This window comes from Larimichthys crocea, chromosome VIII, assembly GCF_000972845.2.
Source record: "Larimichthys crocea isolate SSNF chromosome VIII, L_crocea_2.0, whole genome shotgun sequence".
In the NCBI taxonomy this organism is placed as follows: domain Eukaryota; kingdom Metazoa; phylum Chordata; class Actinopteri; family Sciaenidae; genus Larimichthys; species Larimichthys crocea.
This window is the reverse complement of record NC_040018.1, coordinates 17,980,245-18,006,455: the sequence shown is the minus strand read 5'-3', so window position 1 is coordinate 18,006,455 and position 26,211 is coordinate 17,980,245. Positions and strand designations below refer to the sequence as shown.

Below are 26,211 nucleotides of genomic sequence, written 5' to 3'. Positions count from 1 at the left end.
CTATATGACTGTTGCGCCCCTCAGCGTCAAGCAAGCCGCAGGTAATTCACAGGTGAGTTTCCTGACGTCATACAGGAAGTGGACCGACGGACGTTGGACGTTTTCTGCTGCTGTGCTGGTGGACAGGTGTTGGGAAAATTACTTAGCTAGATTTAATCACAGCGAAACGTGTGACACGGTGGAGAGATGTGCGTTTTTGGTGAGTTATTTTGAGATGATATGTTGTTATATGGCATGAGGTGAACAGTGTTACAGGCTTTTATGTGTTTATGTGCCGCTACTTCTCTTTCACTCCAAAGTGACCACAGGCCTGCAGGGAGGTCGGTTTCATTTTTGAAAGAAAACGTTGCACAGAGACATAAATTAGTGCGTTTTGTATAATATTAGTTACTCGGGTTTATTCTGAGGAAATGAGCTGTCATTGCTTAAATAAACAGGCGGGAACAAATTAATAATTTGAAGGTTTTAAAAGTATCACTTCACTGCGTCCTCCCATCCGTGACTCACTCAGTACACAGGGAGTCTTCCACAGTGAGTGAGGGTGAGGGCAGCCTCTCGATGCATGTGTCCATCCCTCTGCAGTAGAATAACAAAACAAAAAAAATCAACCTACTTCTGATACTTGTGTGATATGGTGTGTGTGTGTGTATGACCCAAAAGGTTACACTAATTAAATGCAGGTGTATCTTTTGTAATGTGTGGGCGTGTAGATATAATTTTACTTCCTTTTCGTGTGCAAATTATAACGTATGCTGCTATTACGTCAGGGTTTTTTTTATTATTATTTTAGATTACACATCACAAAATGATATTTGTTAAACAGAATAAAAGCCTTTCTCATATTGGTGATAAGACAATGTCTGCCGACTTATTTAACAGCCTAGCTCTCTTCTGTGTGTGTCATGCATGCGCATGCTGTACACAGAGGTGTCAAAAGTACACACATTCTTTACTAAACGAAGTACAAATACTTCGTTACTTAAGTAGAATTTTCGGATATCTATACTTTACTTCACTATTTATTTTTGTGCCAACTTTTGACTTTTACTTCTACTACTGAGATGTTACTTTCCTGTTTTTTGAAGATTTGTGCAAGTCATCATTCAAAACTCTGAGTTAAGGATCACATCAGTCCTGTGTTCACCTCTCCCCCAACCACACACAAACAGTGATGTGATAGTTCTCACATAGATGCGGTCAAAGACCTACACATGATCTCTTGCTGTTAAATAGATGTTAGTCAAGGGTATGCATTTAATGTTACTGTCTAGGCTTTGAAGTCTGCTTTGACGGATAATATTTGTGTAGGCTAATATCTATTTGCATACCAATAAAGTTTTTGAACACCATGCACATCTTGTACAGCAGTTTTATTTTTTGAATGTGTTTAGGTAAGATTGGCCAATGTAGCTTTTTGTATTGATTTCAGTTCATTTTTCTTTGCTTGGACAGACTGTAGGTCCTCTAAGCTTTTTCCTAAAATGGTGGTTTTGTCCTTCACAACGTTACCGGTACTTTATACTTTTATACTTTAAGTATATTTTAGAGCCTGTACTTTTCACTTTAACTTAAGTAAAAAAGTTGAGTCAATACTTTTACAAGAGTCTTTTTAAACACAGGTATCTGTACTTGTACTTGAGTAAAGAATGTGTGTACATTTGACACCTCTGTGTACAGCATGTGCATGCATGACACACACAGAAGAGAGCTAGGCTGTTAAATAAGTCGGCAGATATTGTCTTATTGAGAATGTATCAGTATTGATGTATGTTGGCCAGTCTATAAAATAAAAATTCTAAATTAAGATTGAGGTCAATTATAAATATTGTTGCCATTACATAGTTTGTCCACCTGAGTGCATATTTATATTGTTATTGTAGTTTTTAAACTCTCAAATGTCCATCAGTTGAAAAGTATCAGTGGGTCTATAATACAGAGTTAATATCTACTGTTGTGATAGAAAAATCCTCTTTGTACAATATATGTGTGTGAGGTGTGTATCGAAACAGTAATATTTTATATAAACTGTATTCATTATTTCTTGTATTTCTGTCATCCAGATAAAGACAAAGGGCCGAGGAGGCTTATGCAAAAGGGCTTAACACTCATTCTGGTCGGGCATATCAACTTCATCCTTGGAGCTATTGTCCATGGCAGTGTCCTCCGCCACATTTCCAAACCCAACCAGCACATCACCACTGAATACACTGTAGCTAACATCATCTCTGTCACTTCTGGCCTTCTGGTGAGTCAATTGTTAGTTAGATAGTTAGACATTATTCATCCTTTATTTCTATATCAGATCTGCAGTGTACACTATGTGCTAAAGGTTTGTAGAACTTTCAAAACAAATCAATCTCGGTATATTTCTCAGGATTTTTTTTTACCAGCAATAACCATATTAAATTCCTGTGATTTTGTGTTTCTCTGCATCAGAACAACACATATGTATTCACCTACAGTAAAAATCAAAAGTGGTTTGCACTGTACATCAGTATAGTGTTGTGTATTTTTCGCAGCAATCAAGACTGAACTTGCCTATTATAAGGGAGCTGGTTTTTCAAACTCTTTCTCCAGTTGCTCTAGGGCAAGCTTCATTACATTGAGGTATCAGATAAATTGGCAGCTGTTGATGATGAGATGGTGTTGATGTCCCATTTCTTTGATATGTACTCCACACCAGATACTCTACACAGCTATTACAGGGTTTACTGTAAGACAGAGAAAAAAAGACTAATTACAAAATCTGCTTTCTGTTGGTGATCTCACTCTTACGGTCTGTCTTTAGTTTAAGAAGCATGTTTTCTTTGAGTCTGAAGAATCTGGCACACAAATGCAGCCTCACATCCTGCAGGCCAGGGTTACAGCTCATGGCACATAATTGAATAAACCCTTCTCTGTGCCAAACCAAAGCATAAACAATCATCTTGTTATTTGAAATTCACAGAGCATTGTCGCTGGGATTATTGCCATCTTGATGTCAAGGAACCTTCGTGTGATAAAACTGGTAATTTCATTTGTTTGCTCAAGTGCTAAATATGATCACTTCAGTCAATCATTATGTCAACTCAATATTTATCTCCCCTTCTGTTTTTATATGATGTTGTCCGTGGGGCTCCAGCAAATAGGACTTCTGGTTACATCATTCCTGAACGCCCTGCTCTCAGCAGCATGCTGCACTGGGCTTCTCTTGGCCATTGGTATCACTGTTGCCCAAAATGGGCAGGGCTTAATGCGGGGATGCAACGACACACAAGTGCCCATCAACGCTCGGTCACCTGTCAGTGCCAGATGTCCGTTTGATACAACACGAATCTATGTAAGTCTGATCTTTCCTCTCTCATTTTCCTCTCTTTAAACACCTCACTCACTTTTCTTTCTGTTTACCACAATCTGCTCTTTGTCTGCAGCTTTTGAGGCATGAAAATTCAATAAAAGCATCTCAGGCGAAATGTTCAACCTCTATGTTACTTTGCTTTTGCTTTCCTCTTTTCCATCACTTCCTGTCTCTCAGGACACCACCATGTCGCTGTGGATCCCTTGTGCTGTGTTGGCAGCATTTGAGGTTGGATTGTCTGTCTGGTGCTTCATCGTTGGATTGGCTCTCAGAGGACTGGCACCCTGTGGGAACAACTACATCAAAGAGCAGGTGTGTGTGTGTGTGTGTGTGTCTTTGTGTGGGGGCGGGTGGGTATGCTTGAGGGGTGTAGTTGTGGTGTGTGTCTATCTGAATCTTTGTCTCACTCACAGACCCACACTTTGTCTAACTCAAACACACATACAACTTATCCACACGTATCTACTCCCACTTGGTCTGTCATACTCCACCTCTCACAGTCAAAAGAACATACAAACCCTTTAATTTAACACAAACCTTGTCCTTCCATTCTCACTTCCAGTTGGGGGAAGAAGGTGAGAGTTTTCCCCACAGCCAGCACCTGATTCGACAGCCCTTGGACCCTGATGCCTAAGTGAGCAAAAAGCAAGAAGGAAGCCCCTGTCATATCTGTATTAAGTAGATTTTATGCTACAGTCAGCTGGTTGAGTGTCACTGAGGGACAGGAGGGAAGTTTTAAGAAACTGCTTCTTGCTTTGTGTCATCATATAACCACAGACCCTAATTCACAGATGGGCTGCCAATGTCAGTTAATCTGATCATCCATGGTAAATTTATGAACAGTGACCCATCATAATCATCCATAATAGTCCTTTTTGTACATATAAATGTTGTTTTATCAGTATCGATCCATGACTGTTTGGGCTCAGTAGTACCAAATATGTATTTCAGTATGAAGGAGCCTTTCTTTATTAAGAAAGTATTTTTATATATATCTTGCCATGATATGTCAGACTATTTTAGCTTGTTTGAACTCTTATTTCAGCAAAATGCATTTTATTGTTCTAAATGTTTTTAATGTTTTATTGTTTGTTTATACTCAGAAACACTCCTTTGCATCTGAGATGCATTCAACAAACCATACTCTTCAATGTGTATAATAATTGTTTCATGCTAACTTCTTATGCACATTATTAAGTGTCAAATCAGATTAGAGTCATATAATGTAAACTGTTTGATATGTTCCAGATCTTTAATACTATAGTGATGCAGTATTTGGTTTCAAATTAAATTAGACAAGCTAAATTGTATTTCTTGAAAATAGATCATTATAACTTGTTGTTGTTCATGTTCATTTGAGCTCCCACTGTGCCTTAATGTTGTAGGTACATCATTGACTACTTGGAACTATTTATCAAACGTGCTAGAGTTTGAACTTACATTTTTTTTAAATCATAAGAATATGCTTTAGATATATTTTGTTGCCTCTAGTAAGACATGCAGTAGTGATCATCACCTAAAATTCAGATTCCTGAAATGTATTGTTATAGGGATATGGAAGGATGGAAAATAATCTGGACTGCAGCATAGCTGTGTATGTATTGAGTGCATTTGTGAATGTACAGTATACTATGGTTGAATGTCCCGTGGGGTCATATTAAGAGGTTAAACCAGTATGTAGGCCAGCTGCCTTTCAGCTAACAAAGACCCCCCACAACTCTACGACAGAGAAGATCAGATCAGCCATGAAACGGTTAATCTAGTGCCATGCTCAGTTGTGTGGAAGGGAATCATAGCACGAGTCTCAACTAATCCTCAGGCTGTTAGGGATAAATATTGACATAGCTTTGACTGATACAATCACAACAAGTCTGTTTGGTTCCAATCTGTATAATGTTGATGTCACACTGTATACTTATGAAATGCATATTTGAAATCACAAGATGGATGGATGGATGAATGGAAGTATACATGTGTATTAATATTGTGATATCAGAGCAAATGGACTCAAATTGTAAAAATTATCTCTCATAGCTGAGGATTATGTAGAATGCAGTTATTTATAAATCACAATACTGATTTTTTTTTATTTCAATAATCAGTCATCTAAAATAAAATGTACATATCACTCATATATAAAAGGGTATTCATTGTAACTTATATTACCCGGGATAATATGAACTTGTGTGTCTCTTGAAATCAGTTCAGTTGAAAACCTAGTGAGAGTCAGAGCAGAGAAAGGGAGGTTTGTATAAAAATACAAACCTCCCTTTCTCTGCTCTGACTCTCACTCATTGAAGGTAATGGATCCAGAGCTGAAATGTGGCAATAATACATACATACCAAATGTACATTATAACACTAATGTTCCACGTGTTGGCATCCAGTCAATAGGTAATAAATAATTTAAAATGCATTGATTTGAATTTATGGCAGACTTAAAGTGCACTTATCAGGCTAAACGGATAATCTAAATCATTTTGTGGCTGCATTGAAGGGTAATTTAAGCTCTTGAAATAACTTGAGAATGACAACTTTAGACAAAACCAGTGTCACCACTCTTCTTTCTGTTGAAGGTGTGTGCTTTGTAACATCAATTTCCTTTTTTTGTTGTTGTTTTTAAACTTGTTTCATATTTGCTTTATGGATTTCTAGTGGTATATACATTTAACGTATAATTTTTAATAAAGATTTTTCACAATGTCAAATTTCTTTCTTTCTTTCTTCACTTTCTCAGTTCTTTATTCAATTTCCTTGAGGGAGTCATCCCAAAGGGATCAATACAGTGCTGGTTTTTACCTGAGTGGTGGTAGAGATGCTATGATGTGAAATGAGGTCCAAGTTTGGATCCCATTTAACTCCTAAATGGGCTCCATGTAGGCACAAGGATGATGCAGACCTCCTAGTAGCTCTGGAGCTTTTGATTTCTTGTGACACAAAATGTAGAAAGTGATCACAAGCTATGCTTAGTTTCATGTCATATCGATCATAACACATACTCATCATGTATGTCTGTCAGTATTGTTATATATTCATATATATACAGTAAGCCCACAACAGCAGGCAACGTCCAGTGGGGCCAATTTGGCCCTGTCTGTGCGCGGGCACGATGAATCCGCGGTCACGATGTGTCGGCTGCACGCTGCAGGCAGCCAGCTGCAAACAGTGGGACAACGAAGTGCTGCAGTGAGCGCAGCCGAGGAGCGCCCGAGCCGCTGGTTATTCTTCACACAAGGTAAACATTTATAATTGTAACGTCAGGCAGGAAGTATGTGTTTTTAATTTAATGCATTCATGACGGCAAGCCAATGCAGACTTGGACTATGAATGCTTGAAATGAATCGCCCACTAACAGCGCACTGTTGAGGCTGAAGACGCTGCGGTGACAAACACACGCACGGCTTCCCCAAGATTGATAACGCTGTCTCGGTGTGATCGTGGCGTGTCAGCGTGTGTGATTGTTGCTCCAGCACAGCCAAGATATCTTAACGTTTTAACAGGGGTTTGTTGCTTTTTCTTAAACTATACCCACGTTGTCCTCGGAAGAAAGCTAACGTTAAGGGGCTGTGAGCTGTAACGTTACCCGGCGGATGGTTAACGTTACTGGGGGTGTTGAGTAACGTTTACCGCTGTCAGTTTGACGTTAACGCGAGCTAGCTCCCCGAGGTTTAGCTCGTGTCTTAACGGTCGACTGAGAGCAGGTATAAATTAAAACTCGACAAATTAACAGCTTTAATTGCTTTTTTAAAATTATTTCCAAAAAATACAGACGGTTCAAGCTTATTTCTTAAGTTTTTTCTTGTGTGTAGTCAACCATAAAGACACCGCCGGGTCGCAGAGTGTGAAACATCGCAGGGGAACGCTACTGTTGCCCGGCCAACCTCACACAAACATGACAGTGGGGGGAGTGTCTGATCATCCGCAGGTGTACCGCTCACATTAGCGGCTTAAACCTGTACCAGCTAGTTGTGGTTTGCTTTGAACATGTTTCCAGTAGTCTGCGACATAAACTGCGTGACCCCCACACTCACGGATGAAGATAATCTGAGCCTGCAGTGGATATTTAATGCTGAAGGACAGTTTTGCTAACTACCACCCTAATGGGCTGGTGTAGATTTCATCAGATATTTTAATCCTGACTTGTATAGGAACAAGGTGTGGCTGATCAGAGATAATACCAGATTCAGTACAAGTGTATTCTAAGAAAGCCCACTCTGCTTGTTTGACCATCAGGCCTCTCTTTCTTTGTGTTTTTAAACCTGCAGGACCTGCTTTATGGATCCACTCCAACATGGCAATTCAACACGAGAGTCAGGATTTTGCATCTTGCACAGCAACCTGTTAAATCCTTTGAAGGAAAATGACATATCGTGGGCTCGTCTTTGGATGTTTCTCTGAAACAATACTGTAAATGGAGTGAGAGGAGACAAAAAAAAAGGTGGAAGAAAGAGGGGTACAGCAGCCCAGAGGAGAAGACGGCTGATAGTGGAGCTATTATCCCAGGGACATGCTGAGGATGGAACAAGGGGAATCTGTCCTTGACTAGGACACAATCTGGAGATGGAGAGAAACCGTATAATTTCTTTTTTTTAATGGAAAGCATTTCAGATGAGAGAGGCAAATACTGCAATGGCTGGTGAATATGAAGACTGACCCCGAGAGCAACTCCATTCATGGCCTACAGATGAATTGAAGCCCCACCACATGTGCAGTTCAGGGTGCATACAGAGTGTGCTCGCCTTGTGGATTTCTTCCTTTTATCTCCACTACTGACACAAAAAATGGACTCAATCATTTCTAAGCTTTAAAAACATTTCCTGTATGTCTTCAGGGCTATCTAGTGGTTGTCTGGTTGATGATAAAGTCATCAGTCTGAGCCACTGTGGAGAAATGTCTAACATTAAGATGAAAGGACCAGCTGGAAGAAGATGTATTAAAGACTGTTTTTCAAAACCTGCAACAGACTACTGCAGACAAGTTCCTGTCTGTTTTCCTTTCCCCCTCATCTTCCTACTCCTTTTCTCCCTGGTTACACCTGCTCTGTCCATTCATATGGAGTCTATAGAGAGCCACAGCGAGTTTAGCTGTGAGCCCATCAGACTGAGAATGTGCCAGGATCTGCCTTACAACACCACTTTTATGCCCAATCTACTGAATCACTACGACCAGCAAACGGCTGCCCTGGCCATGGAGGTAGGTTGTTTGTGTGTGTCATGCAGGTGGTGTGTGCTTTGTCTCTGTTTGTATCTGCTGGCGTGAATGAGATGGAGGTGAAATTACATATTGTTTGTAAAAAAACAAAAAAACAAAAAACACATTGTAAGGCATTGTGGTGAGTTTCAAATTAAAAAAAAAAAAACATAACGTCACTGCTTATAGCACATGCACAGGTCTTGGTGACAAGGTGTAGAAATTGTAAACAACTACAAAGCAACAGTCTGCAGAGTTTCACATAGTAGTGCCACACATATGCTAAGGACATCAGGAGAGATTTTTAGTATAGCCTTATTTAATTCAACTCAGGCAAATGTGTGCTTTTATGTACCTAATTAAGGCAGTGTTGAAGTTAGAGATATGTGTTAATAATTAAAGTCAGTTTATTGTTCAGTGAGATTGTTTGCATCTTGCATCTTCTTCTCCACTATATAAGCTATCAGCAATCAGCTCACTCATAGCTTTTTATCCTCAGAGTGCACAGAGGTTGTTTGCACAGAAACAATGGAAAGGCTTTGTTTTACACTGAAAGCGAAACCTGCTGCTTTTTCAAAATATCACCCCAAAACACATAGTCTGTAGGCTATAGTAGAACAAATTGGATACATGGAGCCACGCTTGGGAGTGAAGTGGCCTTCACACAGGCATGGAATATCAAAGAGTTAAACAGGAGCGGTGACACAGTTGAGAAAGGGTGTCAAGCTACGCTCTTCATGTTACAGCTCCATCTTCTCACTACATGTTACTGTTCCATGTAGATGAATGTAAATTGACTCCCTTTTTTTTTGGAGTGCGAACAGTAGCTGGCAGACATATGGTGCTATCTGAGCAGCAGCAATGTGAGAAAATTTACAACGGAAAGCAATTAGGTGATTTAGTGACTGATACTTCCAGAAAAAAAAGATGTAGTGTGAGGGCATTGGTTTTAATGGTTTTAAGCAAGAAGGGGTTGTGGTGCTGTGTTACACACTGTCTAAGTGCAATACTAGACATACAGTTTGCATCTATATCATGTTACCTCTCTTTTCTCTTCCTTTGTTACTCCCCAGAGACGAAGAACGAGCACAGAGCAAGGTGTTGCTCAATAACTAGACCATAATTACCTGTTTGCAGCAAGTATTCGTTAGTATAAAAGGCTACACATGGCACTGTATCCAGGGTTTGGACATGTTTGGGTGTGTTAGTTGTACAGTACTAAACTACTCTAGTGCTACCTAGTAATTTCCTAACTGTTAAAGAAGGTAATATATTTCAAACAAACAATAAACACAAAGCTGAAATCTTCATAGGCAAGCTTGTTTAAGTGGTTTAAGTAAGATTGAGTGGTTTTAATCTGAAGATGCTTAGATTGTCATGTTTTGTGTCTTCATCCGAATGTCTGCAGGCTTCAGTCGCACTACACATGCTGATTGTCTTAGTTTTACCCATGTTTTGGCTGTGGTTTATACTCTGAACAACAGGAAAGGGAACAAATGCAGTCAGTTAAATTAAATTTGCCTCTAGCTGTTCATAGTTGGCGTATTAAATTACCCCTGTTGAAAAGCAGATGAATTTGGACAAGGCCACAGTTGGCTGTGAACATTGTATGTGTAATCTTGGGGGATTTTTATTTTTAGTTAACTATGAGTTAATGCTTTCCCTTGTCAAAACCAGAAGAACGTCAGCCAAAAGATCAAGCCAAAATTATCCGTGGAGCTGAATATTTTAGCAAAGAAAGGGGATTTGTAACATCTTCTCATGTCAAAATGCACAGTGTAGGAGGCAGTCGCAGTCACTGCTGTCAGACAATCCTTTTTTTCTCCTTCGGAAAATCCAGGAATTAAGAAAAACAGCTTTATTTCAGAATGACAGCCATGCATTTTGGATTTGCTCAGTGTGTCTTGGGTGGATGATAGCACTCACTGAGACATGGGATTCTCTTAGCACATTAAGAGACCATGCAAATATTCAAATCAAGTCAATTCCCCAGTGTCATGTCAAAACTCGCTGTGTCAGGGATTGTAAGAAACGTCTGTTGTTGAACTTGATTTGACCCAGATGAAGGAGCCAAGTAACTGACACCCTTAGTCCCTCCAGTCATGGAAGAGACATCTTTCTGAAGATGTTGAGTAGCAACATGAGCCCTGTTAGTTTTCCTGCTCTGGTCTGCTTGGCCTTGACCAGGCATGGCAGTCCTGGTGGGAACCCCGGAGGAAATTTAATAATATCTCTCATGGGACAGTGGCTACATAATACCAACTTGTTTGCATGTTGACAGAGCTACACATGAATGTGCATGGGTTTATGTGCAGGTATGAGAATGTCCAAGTGAATCTGCTTTAAATATTAGTGTTAAAACATTTTTTCCAAGGAAGAGACAACAAGTTATTATAGTATTGTCATACTCTAGTATAAAATCCCTGTTAAAACTGATTCCCCATTTATTATATGAAAAGGTATTACAATTAGGAAATGAGTTGGCGCGTTGTACTAAAACCCAATCAATAGGAAATGTGTGATTAAAATGATTTTGAGTAACACAGAATGGGAATTTCTCGCAGCCATGTTTTTCATTTCTAGGAAAACCTCCGCTGGCCTGAATTATTGTGCCTTTTGTAGTTGTACAATAATATCCGTTGAATCCTCACAAATAGCAGCTGTAGTTGAGGGCAGCTGTACAGCAGCTCAGCTGGGCTAACATCTGGATGTTCTTTGTCAACAAATTCAACCTTATGAGTTTTTGAACTCTCTCAGGAGTTATTGAGGTTTGGTGAAATACAAACTGCTGTGAAGAGAAAGACATTTGTTTTGGTATGTCCAACTCAACTGCTGTCTGTTTTGGTAGCATAACATTATAAGTTAGGCTAACTTTTTTCTTTTTTTTTTAATTAAAAAAGAAAAATAAAGATCAGCCTGAAGGAGCTAGTTTTTGTTTTAAATATGCCTTACAATAGATGATGGCTTTTGGTAAAATACAAAAGACTTTTGATAACTGAGACGATGAGTGATTCAGAAACATAATTTTGTGTGTGTGTTTTGGTGGATTTTACTTGTAACAAAATGTAATACAAACAACTGCTGGCAAATCAGTGTGACGTTTTTCAAATGCCTTAACGAAACTGGAGCCATTGTCAGCAGCTGTCGTAGTCACTTTTTGGGTCATATCACATGATGAATGTTTGCTCTGCCTCAGTGGCAAAGCTTTCCTGTCTTGTCTTTCTTGCAAAGTAGATAGTGAGCTTTCATGGTACTTTTAGTCTTGTTATGGGTTGTCTTCGTGTCACATGTGCAGACATATTTGAGCTCTGGATTTAAAAGCATTTAAAACCCCTGTCTATTTGGGCTAATGTGGTGTTTTCCCTTCGGCGAGTCCTCCATTTCAACTGACATTGTAAATATAGCATTTTCTTCTCCTTTTTTTTTTTTTACTTTAGTTGTCAGGCTAAGCCAAAAATGGATTATCCCTGAGTGTATGTGCATGATTAACATACTTGGCCACACTTATTCAGTGTTTGAATGACAAGCTTAAAGTACAGAGCAGTATTTTTCTTGTGCATAATTGCTGAACCTGCTAAGGGCTGTAAGTGTACATTAGTACTTCCTGTGTGTATGAGTGACAGGGGAGGTTAACGGTGCCAGCTGTCATCTCTCACTAGTGCTAACTAGCTGCTAATCTCTCTCTCAGCCCCACAATGAAGACATTGATTCCCACAGACCAACCGCCACCCCATCTGCCACAATAGTCAATTAAACCTGAGGAAAAAGGGTGAGAGAGACTGAAACATAAGAGGGCAATGTGGAAAAATGAAGGGGGATGAATTTAGAATGGGAGATAGTGTGACGAGTGAAATGATTTCTTTGGGTTTATGTTCGTGACTTTGTGTCTGCATGTCATTTAGGAATATGGCCTGTGCTGCCCATCTGCCACAGCATGTTATGGTTCCCAGAGGATGTGCTGTAGGTCGTGACATTGTTTGAGGTTTAGGCATGTTAGACACAGGGATTTAGACAGATGACATCATTGAGATTGTGTGTCTGCACTAAGAGACAATAACTATCACATTTCTTGAACCTAATGAGAAGTTCTTTTTAAAAGATTATTTTCCCCCATAAAATTACATGTTCAGAGTTTACATTAGAATGACCTGTAGCCTAATTCTTTGTAAGAATGCTTCCGAAGAAAGACACTTGAGCTTTAATGTGCTCTATAACACTGTTTTTATGGGCGCACTGTGCCTTCAAACAAAATGCAAGACAGTTATAAAAACAGAACATCTCAAGCCCATTTTTGTTTTTCTCTTAAATATATAAATAAATAAATGCAAGAGTTGCCGTGCCTGAGGTCTCTGGAGCCCAGATGTCTGCTTGGCCAGGGAGTTTCCCTTGAGGTAATGAGTACTGTAGATATCTGGCTTTCTGCGCTGTAGTTTTATTTTGGCATAATGTAGGTGAGACAGAGGGCATTGTCTGCCATTAATTATTGTGTTATAAAGTTAGCCTATTTCTTTTAAAGCAGTGAGGTTACTTCAATGTTATTCAGTTATTCAAACAATATAGAAAAAATAACAACGCAGTCTGAAACTTGGTTCTACATTCTTCCAAATTTATTTTCTTGTTGTTATTTCTTTCCATATATAAGCATCCCCATTCTTCCACATCTTGTTCCACATCTCTGACAAAATCCAAAATCACTTCAGCTGCTCTGGAGTTTCTTTTTTTATTATTTTTTATCTGTCAGAGAGCTGATTGAACTCTGTGATCATTTGTTTAGGCTAGAAGTTGTGATGGTATAGGCCTTTTTCATGGAAGACATTTTGACATGTCACAGCAGGAAAACCGCAGGTGTAAATACTAAAATCAATGATGGCTGAATTCCATTTAGCTGCTTCAGTTTCAAGGTCCTGGTATTGTGCATGTTGGCTCACTGTCACACTGGCTTATTTGGGGCACTTGAATAGAATAGAATAGAATAAAATAAAATAGAATAGAGCCATCACTAATGTCATTAGTAACACCTGTGCTTTTTCCTACTTGTAAAGACAAAATGTCTGCTGAGGAAATGGCCTGTTATTTTGCATTATATTAACATATAACATTTTATCACATTCTAATAACTAGAATCATTTAATTTAATTTTTATTTTTCCCCTTCCCTCAGAAGACTTTATAGAAAAACAAGACAGCACAACTGTATTCTGTGCTGACATTATACCTCATTGAGTCTGTCAGGACAATACCAGCACAATCTTTGTCATTTGGATCCTGGAGAGAAAGAGATTAGAGAGCTCCTGGACTAACAGCCAGTCAGAGAAAGGTTCATTTGGGCCACAATAGAACGCACTGTTTGTAAAGCAAATAGACAGCAGCCCAGGCTCTGAATGAAGGGACCTAGAGCTGTCAGTCACTACATTTACATGCCCACTACAAAATCAAGTGTCAGTTTTAATTAACAAGGACACAAAATTACGTGTAATTATTTTTTCTTCCTTTATTCTTTAAGCACAAAATCCATGGCTAGGAAACAAACACTTCTCTTATATTATATTTTTCTTTATTATTATATTTTTGGTCTTAGGCACATGTGTCCTGTTGTGTGCCCCAAGTATTTGTTAGTAATTAGTCCATTTCAGTAATAATTAACACTGTGGTGAGACTGTTGTGTACCCCACACACACTGAAGGGAGTAGACTAGAGTAAATTTTACTATTAGTAAGTATCTTACTAATAGTACATTTTCTTTATTATTGTATATTTACTACTGTTGTATATGTACATCATATATGTTACATACATAATCACTGAAAGAATGATTTAATGATAGAACTGTGGTTAAAAACTGAGGATTTTGTGATATTTGTGTTGCAGAGGTAGATAGATTAATCTGTGAGAGTCACAAAAAGAAGAGGAGGGGGGAAGGGACAGTGTTAAAATAAGAAAATGTTTGGGGCAGTTAAACAGAAAGAGAATGTCAGAGACTTAGCAGAAGGAAATACTGACAGAGTGACAGGTTGTGTAAAGTCTTTAGACCCTACTGTCTCCGGTGTTTGTGTTTCTCCCACTATGGGGTCCTGTCCTTCAAAATAAGACTGCTCTGTTTAAAAAGGGCCACCCTGGGGCCACCAGGTCCCCACAACAGAGAGAGTGTGTGTGTGCCAAATCTGGAGAGTTCGAGGCTTGTTGTGCTCAAGTGTGGTCTGTTGTGTTTTTTTCTTTTTGTGTGTGTGAATACGAAAGAGAGAATTAGCTTTTATAGAGGTGTGTTCTTGGTTGTGTGTGTGTGTGGGTATGTTCATGGTGTTGGGTGAATCTGAAGAGGCTGATTACCCTATTCACTCTGGTAAAGACAGACAGGTCCTCATTCAGTTTTAAAGTTCCTGTTTATTTCAGTTGAACTCTTGATTATCCTACTTATTCCTACAGAGTCCATTGAAGCTGCAAGCCTAAATGAAGCAATCATTTATTTATGCACAGAACAAAGGCACTGCCTAGTGCTGTTTTTTTGGCAGACTGTTCCCATCAGCAGAGCTGCCACCGCTGCTTATCCAAGCCCACAATGCCAAATAAAGAGAGATTTGAGGAAAGATTGGAGAGATTTTCCATTGCTCAAATACTGCTCTGTAGTTCACTGTAAATATAGTATCACATATTTCCATGAAAATATGAAACAGAAGCAGAGCTATGCACTGCTGTGGACAGAGTCAGCAGAAGAATGTATTTTAGCTATATAAAACAGATCCACCTCAAAGATGGTGTGTGCTTAAGCGCCTATTTCACCTGGTAGAGCGTCTTAATCTCAACCAGCTGAGTCCTTATCACAGCGGCGTGGATTTGATGCATGTCATCCTCTCTCAGCTCTACCTATCAAATACACTGAAAAGATTGTGTGTTGTTGACATGCTGCGTTGTGTTTTCTTTCTGGCTGTCCGGCCACACTCCGGACTCCAAACAGCTCATCTGAAGTGTAATACATTGTATGCCACACTTATGTGTAGTAATATGGAGTTCTACAGTTAGTGCCGAAGAAAGAATGTGCCTAACAGCAAGCCCTGCAGTGTTCAGCTTTGATACAACGCATATAGGTTATCCATGTCTTATGGTTTTAATCTGAACCCATGACCCAGGCTGGGAATTGTGTGTGCGCATGTGTGTGCATGTCTGGTGAAAAATGTTTAACCCTCACTGTTGAGCCCAACCAATCATTGATCCCCTTCTTATGCAAAACCACTCAACACAAAGCAGCTCTAACATTTTCAGCATACTAAAGGTTAGGACCAGTGCTGGCATTAAGAGCTCTAGTGATAATAATTGTGCACTTCTCAACTCTCCCAAAATAGCTCACATAAAAATGCACACTCACTCAGGCTGCATCCTCAAACATTCAAACATAATGTACATAAAAATAATCTTGGTTTTGGACAATAACTAACCATGCATGGTGTGTACGTATTCTGCTTCATGTGGAGGTCTAGTAATTTCTCCATGGTATGATAAAATGGAGGAATATGTTCACTAGTTACCAGGCGGTGAGTTGCTCTACTGCATATGGTGCACCTCTGCTTATGTGCATCTATTTCCTCTTTACTCCTCCCAACACTGGCCCATTCCCAGAACCCCAGTCACTCTGTGATTCGACCAATTAGTTCAAGTCACTCTCCTCTTCAACTTCCCAAATCTATTAGTGATTTAGGCAAGGACAGGCAGTTTTATTTACAGAGCACGGTTCATACACCAACCATTCAAAGCTAAAACAATACAGTTAAAGTTAAATCTATATAAAAGTTAGATAAGAGATTAAAAATAAGATAAGAGTAAAATACCACTATACTATAATAATAATAATAAAAATATCTTGTGTTTTAAAAAATATTTTGGTGAAAAGGTTTGAAAACGCAGTGGATGGGCATTCCTAAGACAGTCAGGCAGTTGGTTCCAGAGCCGTGCTGCATAATTACAAGCTGCTTCTCCCTGTTTAGATTTTGCCCTGGGCACCACCAGCAGTCCACTCCCCAGTGATCTCAGGGATCTCGCATGGTTATATTGCTCAAGTATTTCAGACATATATTTAGGGCCAACTCCATGTAAGGATTTATAAATAAGTAATAAGACTTGAAAATCAATTCTGAGGCTTAACCAGTAACCAGTGTAGGGATTTAAGAACCGGGGTGATGTGGGCTGTCCTTTAGGTCTTGGTTTTGGTCAGAACTCCTGCGGCTGAATTTTGAATGAGTTGAAGGTGCCTGATGGACAGGAGGTGCTGTCACATTATGCACATTTTACCTCAAATCTACACTGTAGATTCCATTGTGATCAACATAGCTACACCTTTTATTATTATCACCATATTGTAATACAGGCTGAATAAACCGGGCAAAGAAGCAGAATGCAATCCATTTTGAGTGTTGAGTTTGATGTTACAGACACAGGAGATACACTATACACCACATAATATTAATACATATTAATAGCATAGATGACCAGGAGGAGATGGTAGTTAATTATAATGTTATGATTTTAAAACGAATAACCTTAGGCTTGTGTTGACAATGTATCAATAAAATTATATATTTTATACTTTCAAATGTGTTTCTGTATGCATCCATTTTAAGCTGCTGGAAACAGTCAGGTTTTTTTTAAATCTGTAACAGAGTGTATATGTAAGTGGTAAGCAGATGGTTATGCACAGGCGGTTTGGATGGTGTTAGGACATGTGTGGGTGCTATCTGATTCAGCGCCATTGTCAGACTCTTGGCTTCCCATCTACATCTCTATCACTTAATTTGACCCTTTTCCCATGCCTCTCACTTTCTTTTACTCTCACTTTCACACTTTCCTGTGTCCCTCCATGTGCAAGCTTGTTTGCTGTACCTTTTGGATGGTTTCGCCCATTAAAGGACCCCTACTACTGTGTGTGTGTGTGTGTGTGTGTGTGTGTGTGTGTGTGTGTGTGTGTGTGTGTGTGTGTGTGTGTGTGTGTGTGCACATGCATGTGCTGTGCCCTGTTATTTTCAATGAGACATCCCCGTGAGAGCTACATCACCTGTTGCCATGGTAGTTAAATAGGCAGAGAAGGAAAAGGAGGAATGGAGGGAGACGGACAGGCAGGGGAGGGGAGGGAAATTGCACGATGAGTGCATGTTCTGGACTTAAACCAAGTAAAGGAGGAGGGGGAAAGGACTGATAATAAAAGGGCAGAGAGGAAATAGGAGATTCATACTTGTAGCTAAATCATTGCTCTCAAGTGCTATTTGTCTCTCAAGATAAGAAGAGTAATGGAAAGTCAGCAGAATCTGTGATATTTACAGTCAATACTATGTAATCATGGAGAAATGTGGTGTAGTAGAATAATATGTCTCTCCACTCACACCAAAGAAAAGACAGACCTTTATTGTTGTTAATATAAGTGTGAAGTGGAGATGTACAGCAGACTGGAAAAGTCAACCCACTTTGTTCATTGTTGTCTGGCAGTGGCAGACATGAATAACTGACGATATGATTTAAACAAATTTCAAACTGCATCATAGATGATTATCTATCTACCTAGCATCAGCTTCAGATTGAGTTTCCATTTTCTCTGACTTTTGTTCTTGTTCTTCATCTTTGATTTCTTGTTGGGAAAGGGACGGTGTTTTGTTTGTCAGTAGGAATTGACATGTAATAATAATAACTCACCCACCAATGGTTTAGTTTTAGTTTACATGGATGCTGTGCTAGTGGTTGCTAGGAGCAGTTTGTCAGTTTTAACATTAATAAATTAATTAGTATTTTTGTAAGTCACCAATAAGAGTATTGATCTCATCCATGCTCCTTGCTATTTTTCTGTTGCTATTTTATATGGATGTAGCTACTGTAGCCAATTATATAGGAAGGCATTCCCATTCCTCCTACCCGATCCTGCTTACTAAGCTCTGATTGGTCAATTGTAGCCCTAACCTGGGAAAACAGCCATCCCCACTGGATTTATTTGAATCGTTGAACAAATCTGAAATGTGGATGCAGGTTCCAAGAACCTGGAACCAAGCTAAAAATACCCCCCCTAGAATCAGTGGATACATTGGATCATACCTGAATTTATATCAGTAAAGATGAGATTTAGGCCTAGTTGTTGGCAAGATTCGAGAGTCAAGATAAGCAGTTTTGGGATGTAAAAAATAATGTAATAACAACAAAAAAAATGCTTGTTGATAGGGTGTACTAAGATTTCTCTGCAGAAAAATTATATATAAAATTGAAAATGTTGGAATGTCATCAGATAAGATAGTAGTTGGGTGATAAAAAGGAAACCAAGGGATGAGGACAATGGAGAGAAAAAACAGAGGAGGGACTGAATATGCTGATAGTGTTGCTGAATAGTTTTGTCAAACATGAAATGACAGGATAACAGAGTAGGGGAAGTCAATGAATGCTGATGTTGGAAGAGGAAAAGGGAGAAGTAGAGGAGGAGGACAAGTGCATGTCAGCATAATTGCCAGGAGTAAATGGGAGGCAAGGAAAATAAGAGATGAATACAGGAGAAAGAAGATAGGAGGAGAGGAGGAGGGGAAGTGATCGTGAAGGGGAATGCCATTAACGGCTTTGTCCAGTCCTTCGACCGAACGATGGATGGACACGGATAAACGAACAAATGAATGAAAGAGGGAGAGAGTGTGAGAGAAGGGTGCCCCTTTCTTAACTGTCTTTTCAGAGATTAGGGAGGAGAGCATCGCGGTCTGTTCAGTTCATCTATTCATGGCCAACGCCTGTCTCTCTCACGAGCCTGTGAGAGGAGAGAAGAGGCAGGCACATAGCCAGAAAAGAGTGTGTGTGTGTCTGGTGGTGTGAATTTATCTAGAAACACATTCATCATGTAAGCGTTATGGAGCGAGAAAGTAGAAAATGTTGCGTGAGATTAAATCTAACCAGTAAAAGTGAAGAAGAGAGAGGCAGCAGCAAAATAAAACAAACAATGGTGCGCTTAGAGAATGAAATAGAAAATAGGATGTGAGCTGGTGCAAGGAGAGGGAGAGCGAGGGATCATGTAATTGCTACGTGATTGTGAACCAAAACGATGCACTTCTCTTACACTGTAGCGAAAGAGAGAGATGGTGTAATTGGCTCTAATGTATGGATGCAATGAAGAAGGATGCGGTTATATTATTAGAAAAAAAAACAGGGATCGAGTAGCAGCAGAGAGGCGGGAACAAATGGGAATATTAGTTTCTGCAGAAAGACACAGAGAGAAATGTAGAGATTTAGATGTAATAGCTAGTGGAGTGGAAATATTACAGGGATTTTAAACTGTAGCTAGCTGACGGTGGTAGAGCTGATGTGGTCTGACAGCATTTATGCTGCAGGCCCCGACCCTTTGATTTGAGAGTGAGTTATGGTGTGTGGGAGAGAGATGGCACAAGAGAAAGAAAAACAGATAAGAGAGCATGCGAGGTTGATGTGTCCAGATGGACTTCGGGCAAGGTTTAGTAGCAAAATGCCAGAAGTTAAATTCCTCTTCATCTGTCAGAAAGCAGTGCAATTTATGGTAAACTGCATTAAAATAATGTTTTAATGCAGAGGTTGAACGGATTGTGGTTACTTGTTAGACCAGTACATAAATGTACATATCCTTATATACCAATATCTTATATGCACAACATACCAGCTGCCAGTTTCTTACTACTCTACTAGACTAAAAGACTGATTAAAACATTTTATTTTTAATATCCATTCATCTACTATTCAAGTGGTTTTCTACATTATGATGGAGTGTTGAAAGCACACTAAAGAGCCCTTATGAGTCATAAACACAACAGCATGAAGTTAATGTAAATCACCATGAAATCAAAGGCGCATCACCACCAGATAAGATAGTGTACATTTGATATTTTCACAGAGACTGACAACTTTGGCCCAGAACATGAGAGATTTGAAGCAGGCTTTGTTGCCAGTTCAGGAGCTGTTTCTTTGGAGGCTTAGACCCAACAGCCTGTCACCTTGATCTGACTTATAGCACAAAGCTGGTGACAGTTTCAGGAAGTGTGTGTGTGTGTGTGTGTGTGTGTGTGTCCGTGTCCGTTTCAGGTTCTCATACTCTATACACTCCTTCCGATCCATTTGACTCCCTAATCCACCGGGAAAACTTTTCTCCATTCCACTCCAGTTTTTATCCTTTTTTCCTCCCTCCCTCCTTCTCCCCCTTCTTATACGCTTGACAATGTGCATGAGTTTCTGCAGAGTTGGCTAACTGGATTTTCTAGAACCGTTGTGAAACGGACGACTCAAAGATTCAAAACATGCTTAAAAACTCACTTTTTTCCCCTCTTTTTTTAAAAAAAATTTGCATTTGAAGCTCTTATTTCATGAGATTAACCTAATTTAAACATTTCCTGCGGGTTATCAATTGTAGGAAAGGCCTTCGGAAAAAAAGTGACCGGCTGTTGGCAGTCATCTGTGATCAGCATTTCTTTAGCTGATGACTGCAGTTTATGTGCAATGCAGCTCTGTCGTATTATCACGATAGATGTTTGTTTTAATCCCCAACACACCCATTAAGCAGGACACTTTAGGAGGAAACGCTTTATTCAACCATTAAAGCATTAGTGCAAAAAGTTTTCACAGGCAACACTCCCCATACTTTTTTATATTGTGTGTACTACTTGCTATCAGCTTTACAGCAGTTATCGACATCTCTCTCGTAATGCAATCGTAATTGCTTGCATTACGTGACTGTTAATCATATGCCTCTTTCATTCTGTCTGTCTTTCTTTGTTAGTTTTTTTACTTGAAGTTTTTTTTTTCTCCTTCTATTTCTTTCTCTCTCCCTCCCCCTGGGTTTCTTTGGAGAGAGGGAGTAAAGAGAACGAAACTTAATCCCTCTATTGAACAAGAGGTGGACCAGTCAGGGGCTTTTTTCTCATTTTCCTCTGTGTCAAAAAACCCACCCTTGCTTCTCGTTCCGAATGCTCACAATTGCCTGTCCAAATCACTCACACAAATTCATTATCATTTTTCATCATTTTTACTTAATTTTGAATTAGATTTTCATCCATCAATCCCCTGTTAACCCCCCAGTATTGTTTATAGTCTATAGTCTGTCTGTAGTTTGGGCATACACATATTTTGAAAGATAGCTATTAGTAGATGTCAAATGGAAGTGTGTTGTGCTCTCATTTACTGTCAGTCTCTAGGTGTGCATTATTATTGAGCATATTAAAATGCCCAGGTTACTTTACCTCAATGCAGTATTTTTATTAAATATGTTTAATAAATGTCAAATATAAGACTGTTATACCTATGTTAACATTGTTACTAATGCAGAATGTTTCCCTATGCAGCAGTTGAATCAACAGCCCACAAGCTGCAATGAGGGCACTTATGAAGGATGAATTTGTGAAATTTCTCACAAATACAGTTGCCAAATGGCTGAGGTCAAGCCACCATTCATACCATTTTAAAGCTATGTGGGAGGGGACGTCAAGTTAGAGCATTGCATGATGGATGGTGTTTTGGTAGCATGCGGTTTGCATGATGACCTTTTGATAATTGCAGAATTTATTTTCTGTATTATGTACGTTTAGTTCAGCTCCATTTAAAAAAAAAAAAAAAAAAAAAAAAGTCTAGTGTAGTGCACCAGCACAATGGCTTGTGTTTAAATGTAGCAGTGTTCACAACAGCATAAAGACATTTTTACCTTGAGACCAACCTCAGCAGAGTTTCCCGTCAGAGGCTGTGGACTGCTGCAGCCACAGCTTTGTTGAATAAATTAGTCATCAGAGACGAGCTGCCAAAATGCTATTAAATGTTACAATGCTGATGCTTAGAATGTATTTATTGTATATGCATTTATTACGTTAGCATGCTAGCCTTAGCATGTTAACATGCTCACATTTAGCGTGTAAACTGTTAACTGTGCACGTGAATAACTGTCAGAGCTGTTTTTATTCCCATTGTCTTCGCAATGAGAACCTAGTTTATTATAACCTTTTATATTTAGTCAGTAATTTGTAGCTGGACATGTTTTAATGTTTGAGGATATAAAATTTAAATATAAAACACTTAACTAATCATTTCAAGTGTGACCTCTATTCGTCAAAGGATATACAACTGTTAAAGACACATGACAAACAGCTTGCCTTGTTAAGGATCACAATATTTTTCCCACACAGTTGCAGACTCTCTGTACTATCAGTCGTAAATTGTGGTAATTAACTCATTCATGGATGGTGGGTTGAGGGTGTGCAGAAATTCTCTTGAATAACATATTTCTCATTAATTTGGTCAGCCATGGCATTTAGTGTTACTGACTGAGCCCATGTACAAGCAGAGAGGAAGAGAGATTGCAGGAAGCTGATGCACTACATTTCCTCTTTCTCTTGTATCCTCATCTCCTCATTCCCGTCTCCTTCTTCTACATCTTTACATCATTTAGTAATTTAAACCATCAGGACATCATCAGGATGTGCTTTCCTACTTTTTTTCCCATACTCTTCCATCATAACTAACTACAAAATACCATACAATTCACTCTGGCCGTCCTCCATGGAAAACTGATCACCAGCCCCCCCTCCTCTCTGTGGGTGGCACAGTTAGGCCACTTAATGTCAATATTCTCTTTGTGGTGGGAGATGGGGGGCAATTGGCCTGACTGTCAGAATAATTGCACAGATATCTGCACACATGCATGAACTTGTGCATGCACACAAGCTTTGCAAACTCACACACCAGAAAACACAATAACTAGGACATGCTTACTCAGAATACAATGACACACACACACATACATACATATATATGCACACATGCCGATGCGTAGCCCTACATGCACGGGAGAAATGGGCAGAATGGGGACACACAAAATGGAAGTCACACACACATTCGATGCAGAGTTAGTATGAGGAGACATGAAGAAAGGCTCCATTCTGCTGGGCAGACAGGGGAGACACACTCATGCAGAAAGAAACTACTACTCAGTTAAGTGTGGCCTCCGGCTCGTACCAAAAGTATGAGACAGAGAGGTGGACAGACGGAGACAGAGATGATTCTTTCAGAGTGATGCCCAGACAAGTTTTTAATTTAGGACAACAGAAGACTTTCAGACCTGAAAAAACCCTGTGCATTAAACACTTGGTAACAGGTTTCAAAGTTAGTGTCGTTTTTTTTCTAATTTTACATGTACACTACACTGTCAAGTCAAGGATGAAATGTTTAACACAGAGATTTAACTGAGATAATGTCACATATACCTGACGTCAGTTTCTGTAATGTAATGGTAGACTGTTATCAACAGTTGTTATTGACATAAACATGTTGTGGCTACACAGGTAGGTACAACTAATTTAATCCAATTAAATATATGAAGTCTACCTTAATGAAGTTTCTAATGTGAGTTTTTGTTGACATTGCCGTAAAGGTGTTACAAAATAGAATAGTTAGCCATGTCAGTATTTTTGTTATTAAAATATCGCTTTAACTGCTTTGCTGCTAAGCCTACTGCTAAGAACATGACTAAAAACAGCTTAAAAGGACATTCATCAGTATGTTTAAATATGAATCTGATCAGTATTTTAATCACAGCCCTGTACTACTAAGGCATCTCATTAAATGTTGTTAAGGAAACAGCATGGGTACCGCAGGTACTGCTTCCCCACAGTTTCTTCAATATATATTTCAGGGTTGTGCTTGTGAGTCAGTATTTACAGCCATACATAGTTATGTATTCAGAATGCTGTGTTTCAAATGCAGAGCACGCTGGATTGCATCTGAAATGCAATATATCTTCTCCTACAATAAAACTGAAATCCCATGAAATGCACTTCAAGATTAGCCAATAACTAACTTATCTTTTTTCCAAAATAAAAACTGGATGTTCAATGAAAGATGAGTAGAAAATGAAATGGTATTTTATGTATATAACACATATCTCAGTCATTATACACATAATAATACATTTAATTGCTTTTCTACTCAACTACAGGGTTTAGTCTGCAATATAAGCTCACATGGATCCCGTCTTTCTCTGTCCCTATACAGTGACATTTATGTGATCGCACACTGGATAAAAAAAACATGGGTTGTAAAATGTGTGAATTATTGAATGAAGCTGAGTGGTGTGTGTGTGTGGCTCTACTCAAAACTATGTCACGCAGCTCATGCACCACTGCACCCATTTACTGGTAGAACATCCCTCCGATGTGCAGATCTAGAACACAGCAATTGAGAACGATCAAAACATACTCACAAGGCCCAGCTCCACACAGAAACATGCATAAAACACACGCATTCACTGATGCATGGCTTTTTGCACAGATGCACTCATACAGTCTATAAGTAAATACCGAAGCTTTTGTTGAAAGCTATTCAATGTAAGTGCACTGTTGTGTGTCACATGTAGACATATTTTCTATACACATAAACAGTATTGCGTGCAAGCATGTGAAGTGTTTTCTTTCATCGCTCTATTCTCCATTCATTGCTGTCATGGTTCTGCTCTGATTTGTCTGTTTGCTTCTGAAAAAGCTGCATTGAAAACCAGATGAAATGAACTTAAAAATGTCTGAATGGATTCAAGTCTTTGCACACAGCAATAGTACACAGGGTACATGTTGTTGCTGGCAGTTGCTGATGTATGAGCACATCGGTAAAATATGTTATAGATGAGTAATGTGAGGCTGAAAAGTTCAACTAAGTCATTCTAACTTAAAGTTCAAAGCAGTTACAGTTGATCCTTAATTAATTCATATTTCTTTTTTCATATGAAGCTCACAAACAAGGCTGTGAAAGAGAATGAGAACTGTGAGATTCATACAGATTTTAATCCATGTTTACATTCACACATCTCAGTACGTTATAAAATGTTGTACTGTGCAGTCCTGTTTTATTTTTTATTTTTGGAGCAAACTGGTGAATAATTCACCTGTCAGCATGAGCAGAAGTAGCCACCCCCTAACTTGCTTGACTGCCCTCTGACAACTGACCGATGCGTCTGAATTTTTATATAGAATATAGGATAAAAAAATTAAGTATTTGTTCAGGATTATGTCAGCAGTAGTTGTTTAAAGGTGCTCTAAGGGAGTTTTTTGTCCTTTCCATCACTCACATTTTCAGCCAATCTGAGGATTCGAACAAGCAGCCTGAAGGTCACAAGCCTGACACTTTAACCTTCAGACTGCCACCACAGGGAACGGAATCTATAATCTTTACTATGTGGATAGGCCTGCTGTTTGTTTGTTTAGTGTATTGACACATGGCTGTGGCTCAACCTTGGGATGTCTCACTTTGCTGTCCCCTACTTCAAAGGGATGTTTGGTAATATGATTGCTGCTATCCATATTTCATGAGTTTCTAAATATTGATGGACTACCAAGTAGTATAGGCTGCAGCAGAGGAGGTGGAATACATTTGTCCTCCCTTTGGCACTCCCTCTATCCTCTTTGATGGCTATTTCAGGTTAAATATGAGCCCGCTCATATGTGCCACTGATAGCAGTTAACTTGCTCCTGAGCCGGTGTGTATGTACAGTTTATGTCACTGTGTGTGTGTCCTTTTCCCACATGCATGACAGATTTAATAACAACATGTCAAGCTGCTTCCCACTGATATACTGATATAACATTGGTAATATTAAAGGTGTGGGTGTTTGCTAGAGAGTTTTGAGACCATTGTATGTTACACTATATTCCCCTAGACAATGCTGTCAGTTCATGTCAAAGAGCT

The 26,211-nt window shown here is 39.1% G+C and overlaps 2 protein-coding genes across 4 annotated transcripts in view; both read left to right on the top strand.

Moving 5' to 3' along the window:
* The first annotated feature begins 30 nt into the window (after nucleotides 1-30).
* krtcap3 (keratinocyte associated protein 3) lies at nucleotides 31-6,039 on the top strand. The gene is made up of 6 exons (XM_010756750.3): nucleotides 31-199; nucleotides 2,061-2,245; nucleotides 2,948-3,007; nucleotides 3,122-3,319; nucleotides 3,515-3,649; nucleotides 3,900-6,039. The coding sequence occupies exons 1-6, from the start codon at nucleotides 187-189 to the stop codon at nucleotides 3,969-3,971; spliced, it is 663 nt and encodes a 220-aa protein (XP_010755052.2). The 5' UTR covers nucleotides 31-186; the 3' UTR covers nucleotides 3,972-6,039.
* A 371-nt stretch (nucleotides 6,040-6,410) lies between these two features.
* Nucleotides 6,411-26,211, top strand: part of LOC104940210 (frizzled-3) — a 29,230-nt gene continuing 9,429 nt past the window's right edge. Inside the window, exons 1-2 of one of the 3 annotated variants that reach the window (XM_010756749.3) lie at nucleotides 6,411-6,572; nucleotides 7,603-8,530. In XM_010756749.3, coding sequence (XP_010755051.1) covers nucleotides 8,159-8,530 — 372 coding nt within the window. In that variant the 5' untranslated portion in view covers nucleotides 6,411-6,572; nucleotides 7,603-8,158. Of the gene's footprint in view, nucleotides 6,573-6,710; nucleotides 6,840-7,272; nucleotides 7,493-7,602; nucleotides 8,531-26,211 lie in introns of those variants that run through there. The other 2 variants (XM_019262368.2, XM_027281762.1) reach the window with 2 other exon arrangements.